This window comes from Leguminivora glycinivorella, chromosome 12, assembly GCF_023078275.1.
Source record: "Leguminivora glycinivorella isolate SPB_JAAS2020 chromosome 12, LegGlyc_1.1, whole genome shotgun sequence".
Lineage (NCBI taxonomy): Eukaryota > Metazoa > Arthropoda > Insecta > Lepidoptera > Tortricidae > Leguminivora > Leguminivora glycinivorella.
The window spans coordinates 13,994,698-14,002,061 of NC_062982.1; the positions used below are offsets into that span (position 1 = coordinate 13,994,698).

Consider the following 7,364-nt stretch of genomic DNA (forward strand, 5'->3'; position numbering starts at 1 on the left):
CAGCAATAAAACAACTCAAGCTCGAAAACTTAAGTGATTTTATTTTCATTCACCTGGGTCTTAAGTTATTAGACTCGGACACCACCAAGAATTTCGAGATGTCTATTCGGAATTCTTCTAAGATGCCTACATATGATGAATTCATTTGTTTCGTTAGAGAGCAAGTAAAGATTTTATATCGGACATCGCAACGAGCGCCAACTAAGCTTGAAAGCGTATCCGCTGCCAGCACTAGCGGCGTGCGAGCTCCACTTCCTCGGACGCCCCAGGCGTATATTAGCACGCAAGGGCATAAGGACGAAAACCCATGTGCTTTGTGCAAGAGTAATGATCACTCGCAACTCTATAATTGTAACTCTTTCGTGAAACTCACGCCTAACGAAAAATTTAATTTCGTTAAGGAAAATCACGCGTGCACTAATTGTCTAAACACGCACCATACTGCATCAAAATGTTCCTCATACAAAACCTGTCGTAAATGTAAGGGAAAACATCACACCATGTTGCACTTCGATAACTCAAAGCCCGCATTGAATAGAAACGAGTTCAAGTCCTCATCTAAAGATGATAGTGAAGTTAGCACAAGTTCATCAGTTAAGGACAACAGTGCCTCTGTATGCACTCATTCAGCATCGGGACAGAATAAATCACCCTTGACGGAGATTCTCGCTACTGCTAAGGTACTCGCTAGTGGACGTAACGGCAAGGACAAGGTTTTGAGGTGTCTGCTGGATCCAGGATCTCAGAAACATTACGTTACCTTGAAGTGTTGCAAGAGTTTGGGTCTTCATGTACTCAGCAGCCCTGTAACTTCAATAAATGGATTAGGTGGAACAGCAATAACGCAACCCATTCGAGGAACTGTCAACTTAACCTTTAGGTCAAGATATGATCCTAATCGTCAATATACTATCGAAGCGCTTGTTTTAGACGAGATCACGCCTGATTTACCTACCTGTCATATTGATCAATCTACAACTGATCTGTTTGATAATTTACATCTTGCAGATGACTCCTGGGCGATTCCAGGTGAAATTGACGTACTTCTTGGTGTCAAGTTATTCACCAAATTGTTAATGTCAGAGAAGATTGAAAACAAACCTGGTTTTCCTGACGCCTTGGAAACTACACTGGGGTACATCATATTAGGCGATGCTCCCGCAGTAAACACTTCCTACTCAGCAGCAGGATATTTTACTTCAGTTGATGTGGGAAATCTAATGCAAAAATTCTGGGAAATTGAAGATTTAGATGGAGGAGTGATTTATAATGCTGACGAGAAAAAGGCTGAAGATATATTCAACAATACACTCAAGCGTTTAGAAGATGGACGTTACGAAGTAGCACTCCCATTTAAATTGGAACCAAGCAATTTAGGCGATACTTACAAGACAGCCGAACGCCGGTTTTTGGCACTTGAAAGAAAATTCCGCGCAGTACCAGAATTAAAACCCGCTTACGATGAAGTTATTCGTGAACACATTGATAAAAAATATTTATCTGAAGTTCCAAATGATAAGTCTAATGCTGCTTATTATATACCCCACCACGCAATTGTCAAAAATGACAGAACTACTACAAAGGTTCGAGTGGTGCTGGACGCTAGTGCACAGACCACAAGCGGTTTATCATTAAATGACATTCTTCACGCAGGACCAAGTCTTCAAGCTGACTTGTTTTGCATTCTACTAAACCTAAGATTGTTTGCTATAGCTATTACGTCTGATGTACGTCAAATGTATCTGTGTATTGACGTACGGGGGAGGATCGTCCTTATCAGCGTATACTTTATAGGTTTAATCCTGAAGAAACTATAAGAATATTTCAATATAATAGGGTAGCTTTCGGCCTACGCAGCAGTCCCTTTCTAGCGCTGCGAACTGTCAAACAGTTAGTAGATGATGAAGGCGACAAATACCCACTCGCAAAAGAAATTGCATCTCGTGATGTTTATATGGATGATGTAGCCAGTTCAGTTATTGATGAACACCAAGCTGTACAAGCGACTAAAGAGCTGCTGGATTTATTCTTAAAGGGTGGATTCCAACTAGCAAAGTGGTCGTCAAATTCTGAAGCTGTTCTGAAAGAAATACCAACAGAGCTACATTTGTCGAAAAGTGTCACCTTCGACGATGATACAACGTTGAAGATTTTGGGTCTACGTTGGTATCCTGGTGAAGACGTATTCAAATTCCAGGTTAGTTCCGATGACCGACCGTGTAGTAAAAGGAACATTTTATCATCGGTAGCTCGACTATTTGATGTTCTAGGCCTGGTGGCTCCTGTCATCGTGTACGCTAAGCTTCTAATAAAGGAGTTATGGCTTTTGAAAATCGATTGGGATGAATTGCCACCTGATCATATTGTACGCCAATGGCAACTGTTCCAGAGCGAACTACCGCTGTTATCTCACATTAGCATTCCCAGACATATAGGTGTTATTGAAAGCTGTTCATTAACTATCGTCGGGTTTTCAGATGCTAGTGAAAAGGCTTATGGTGGAGTGGTTTATGCCTATGTCAGCTTGCCTAATAACGACAGAGGAGTTATTAATTTAATTTGCGCTAAATCTAAAATTTCACCTGTAAAGGTTATAAGCCTAGCAAGACTGGAATTATGCGCAGCGCTGCTGCTGTCACAACTAATAAAAAGGGTGGTTGACACATACTCGACCAGATTCAATATTGACTCTGGGCTCGGGGAGAGCTATCCACTAGAGCTATCCACAAAGGGCTCGGGGAGAGCTATCCACTAGAGCAGACATTTCGGCTCTACGTAGAGTCGAAAAATTTTCGACCTGGGAAAAACCGCCAGAAATCTTGTAGTGATAGTATATTAGTTAATAAGACTGAATTAAAGAGTCTGCGACTCTATATTAAGAAAAACCTCTGACTCTACTTTTTCAAAATTTTAGCTTTATTTTATTATTACTTTTTACAAACCTACCCATAACCTAGACAATTTACCTCCCTTTACAGAGGTAAAAACTCCAACTTATCCCCTCGACATCCATGAGCAACAGCACAATGCTCAGAACACCAGCGAAAAACCCGGTCCCCAATGCCTCGCCTAAAAAACCGGAAAAATCTGAAACACGACCATCAGTAAGGCGAAGCATTGGGGAGTGGGAATTGGGTAAGACGTTCAGCATGTCACCAAGTCCGGAGTCCGCGGGGACGTCGGGAGCAGGCGACAAGGTGAAGCCAGCTCCAGAGGCCCCCTCGGCGCCGGCGGCGGAAATCACTACACCGGAAACTAAGAAAGCCCAAAGCATCACACAAAAGGCAAAAACAAAAGTGACCAAGCCGCCGGTGACAGAAACTTCCACCGTCCCGACAAAAAAGTACGTGAGTAGACTTTCAGAAGCCAAGGCCAATTTGGACAAAGCAAACGAGCGTCTAAAGGAATCGGGCAATATCAAAACAATAATTAAAGTGGAAGTAAAACAAGCCCTAGAGCGACTATACGCACTAGTAAAGGAGGCGGAGGCAGAACTGGCTAGAGAGAGAGGAAAAGGGACCAACGCGACAAAGCCGGCGACTCCAACAGAGCCAGAAGACAAAACCGCACAACCGGATCCCACGCTGGAAATAGAATCGAGAGAGAAGGATGTGAGAGAAAGATTTAACAAAATGGAAGAGTATATGAAAGAAAACGAAAGGAGAATGATAGAGAGTGAAAGAAGACAGAGTGAACACATAAAAAAGATGGATGAACTGAAGATAGCGCTAGAGGAGCACAAGGAGAACATGAAAGGGGCCACATATGCCAGCGTGACAGCGACGCGTCCAAATCACCCTCAACGAAGCACTCTGCACTCGGTTGTAGTCACATCAACCGATGAAACGGAAACTGGTGAGGCCGTACTGGAGAAAGTCAGAAAGACAGTCGACGCGAAAGACGGATGGATAAGAGTGGAGAAAGTGAGAAAAGCCAAAGACAGGAAAGTAATCATGGGATTCGAAACCACGGAGGAGAGAAAAAAGGCACTGGAAAGGCTTTCGAAAGAAGGAACAAACTTGTGCGTAGAGGAAGTGAAAAACAAAGACCCCCAACTGATCCTCAGAAACGTCCTACAAATAAATACTGACGAAGATATTAAAAAAGCCCTGAGGAATCAGAACAGGGGGATTTTCCATGAGCTCAGCACAGAAGAGGACCGCGTGGAGATCAGGTATAGGCGGAAAACCAGAAATCCACACACAAGCAACATAATAATCAGTGTGTCGCCGTCCATATGGCGTAGAGTGATGGATATTGGCAGCGTACATATCGATCTCCAACGAGTCAGAGCCGAAGATCAATCCCCCTGGTACAGTGTACTCGCTGCTTGGGATTCGGGCACGGCAAAAGGTTTTGCAAAGAGGCGGTCGACCTCTGCAGCCATTGCGGTGGGCCGCACCTGAGGGGCGAGTGCGCTGACTACCTAGCTAACATACCCGCGACCTGTAAAAACTGCGCTAGAGAAAAACTCGATCATCAAGAGCATAACGCGTTCAGCAGCGAGTGCCCGTGTCGAAAAAAATGGGATATATTAGCACGAGCAAACGTAGCATACTGCTAAGGGCACCCAAACACAAGCCAACAAATATTTAATAGCCCAAGCAAACCTCCAACGGTCCAAATTGGCAACAACTGAACTGTTGATAGAAGCAAAGCGGCGGGGAGTTGCAGTGGCACTCCTACAAGAACCATACGTGGGGGCTGCCAGGGAGATGAGAAGTTACAGGGGCGTTAGGATCTTCCAAAGCACTGATATAGGAGAAGGAACTGTGAAGGCTGCAATAGCAGTCTTAGACCAGGACTTAGACGTCATTCAGTGTCAAAACTCACCACGAATAACATCGTCGTGGTGAGGATCCGAACCAGTGCGTGGGAAGTCACGCTTGTCTCCATCTACCTGGAATGTCCACAACAAAACCACCCAATTGGACCAGACCTGAACCACCTCGCCCTGATAGCTCGAGAAACCGGCTCCAGGACATGGATCGTGGGAGGCGACGTAAACGCCAAAAGCATGTGGTGGGAAGCCCGGTAAATGATTACAGAGGTGAAGAGCTGTCCGGAACTCTAGACGAGCTAAATATGTCTATACTAAATAGAGGAAACATACCGACCTTCGACACTGTCCGAGGGGGAAAAGGTATCAAAGCTTTGTGGACATCACGGCCTGCTCAACGGACATCCTCAGCTTGATGGGCGAATGGAGAGTAGACGAAAGCCTCACGAGCTCGGACCACAACGGCATACTTTTTGAAATATACCTGCAAAAATCCAAAGGCATTACAATAAACAGGACTACTAGAATCTTCAATACAAAAAAGGCAAACTGGCCAGAGTTCTGTGCAAAACTCGGCGAACTGACACTTGAACACAAGCTAACACAAACTGAAATAGTAAAGATAATTAACACAGAAGAATTAGAAAAAGTCACACAAAAACTCACACAAATAATTACAGAAGCATGCAAGAAATCAATGCCACTAAAGAAAACCAAAGAAATACTCACCGTGCCGTGGTGGTCCGAGAAACTCGCAGAGATGAAGAGGGAAGTTGCAAGAAGAAAACGTAGGATCCGATGCGCAGCTCCAATCCGCAGAGCGAAGGTTGTTGAAGAATACCTAGAACAAAAAGAAAAATATGAGACAGAGACAGCAAAAGCTCAGACAAACAGTTGGAAGGAGTTCTGCTGTAAGCAGGATAGAGAGAGTGTCTGGGATGGCATCTATAGGGTAATAGGAAGAACCATACAGAGAAAAGAGGACAGACCGCTGGAACAAAACGGCGAGGCACTAGACGCAAAAGGCTCTGTTAAATTGTTAGCAGAAACCTTTTACCCAGAAGACCTCACATCCAGCGACAATACGTTCCACCAAAACATCAGGCAGAGAGCTGAAATGGTGAATGCACAGGAGCATGTGGGACCAAGCGACCCACCGTTCACCATGGAGGAACTAAAACTGCCAGTGAGTCTTTCAACCCTAAAAAAGCTCCTGGAGACGATGGCTTCACCGCTGACATATGTCTTCAGGCTATAAGATGCATCCCGGAACTATTCTTACAGCTTCTGAACAAATGCCTGGAACTCAACCACTTCCCGGAAATATGGAAGAGAGCCACGGTAATTGTACTGAGAAAGCCTGGCAAAAGTGACTATACTGTTCCGAAAGCGTATAGGCCAATAGGCCTCCTGCCAGTGCTCGGGAAAACCCTTGAAAAAATGTTGGTGGCCCGCCTCAGGTTCCATCTGCTACCGAACATGAGTACCCGCCAGTATGGATTCATGCCGCAAAGAAGCACCGAAGACTCCCTCTATAACCTAATGCAATACATCCGCAGTAAAATCAATCATAAGGAAATTGTCACAGTGGTATCCTTGGATATAGAGGGAGCCTTCGATAGCGCATGGTGGCCAGCGATAAGAGTCCGACTGGCGGAAGAAAACTGTCCGCTGAACCTGAGACGTACTTTTGATAGCTATCTCTGCAATCGGAAGGTGATTGTCAAGTACGCAGGAGAGGAGTACGCCAAAAGCACAAACAAAGGATGTGTCCAAGGGTCAATCGGAGGCCCAATCCTTTGGAACCTCCTATTGGACCCCCTCCTAAAAAGTCTAGAAGCGAAGGGAGACTTTTGCCAGGCTTTTGCAGACGACGTGGTCATGGCATTCCACGGTAAAACGGCCCTGGAAATCGAAAGGCGTGCAAACTCTGCTCTTGAATACGTTCGGGCGTGGGGTGTCGATAACAAATTGAAGTTCGCTCCGCAAAAAACAAACGCGATGACGATCACTAAAAAATTAAAATACGACACTCCTCGCCTGACCATGGGAGGGATCGGGATAGACATGTCTGACGAAATAAAACTGTTAGGGGTTACTATAGACCGGAAGCTCACCTTTAATACCCACATTTCAAACGTCTGTAAAAAGGCTACTGGCGCGTATAAACAGTTGGCAAAGGCGGCAAAAGTGAGTTGGGGACTTCACCCAGAAGTCATAAAAACAATATACGTGGCTACCATGGAACCCATTGTACTGTACGCCGCCAGTGTCTGGGCACCAGCTGCCAATAAAGAAATGGCAAAAAGGCAGTTCGAGGCACTACAACGCGGGATAGCCCAAAAACAGTGCAAAGCCTACCGCACTGTCTCCATGAACGCAGCGCTTGCGCTGGCCGGGATGATCCCTCTTGACCTCCGAATCCGCGAGGCGGCCTTGTTATACGAGGCCAAAAAGGGAATATCCCGACCGGAGCTGGCGGACAGAGAAGTGGAGCGCATGGCCCCAGCAATGAAAGCACCTCACCCAGCCGATTATATGACGCTGGGATTCCTCGGCCTGGAGAACAGAGAAATGCTGGATC

General features: G+C 45.4%; 1 protein-coding gene across 1 annotated transcript; it reads left to right on the forward strand.

Annotated features, from left to right (window-relative positions):
• Nucleotides 1-500: 500 nt before the first annotated feature.
• LOC125232004 lies at nucleotides 501-1,817 on the forward strand. The gene has a single exon (XM_048137612.1). The coding sequence runs from the start codon at nucleotides 501-503 to the stop codon at nucleotides 1,815-1,817; it is 1,317 nt and encodes a 438-aa protein (XP_047993569.1).
• Nucleotides 1,818-7,364: the final 5,547 nt, after the last annotated feature.

Excerpts from the sequence above, each read along its gene's own strand:
- LOC125232004 (XM_048137612.1), top strand. The coding sequence starts at position 501 with ATGTTGCACTTCGATAACTCAAAGCCCGCATTGAATAGAAACGAGTTC.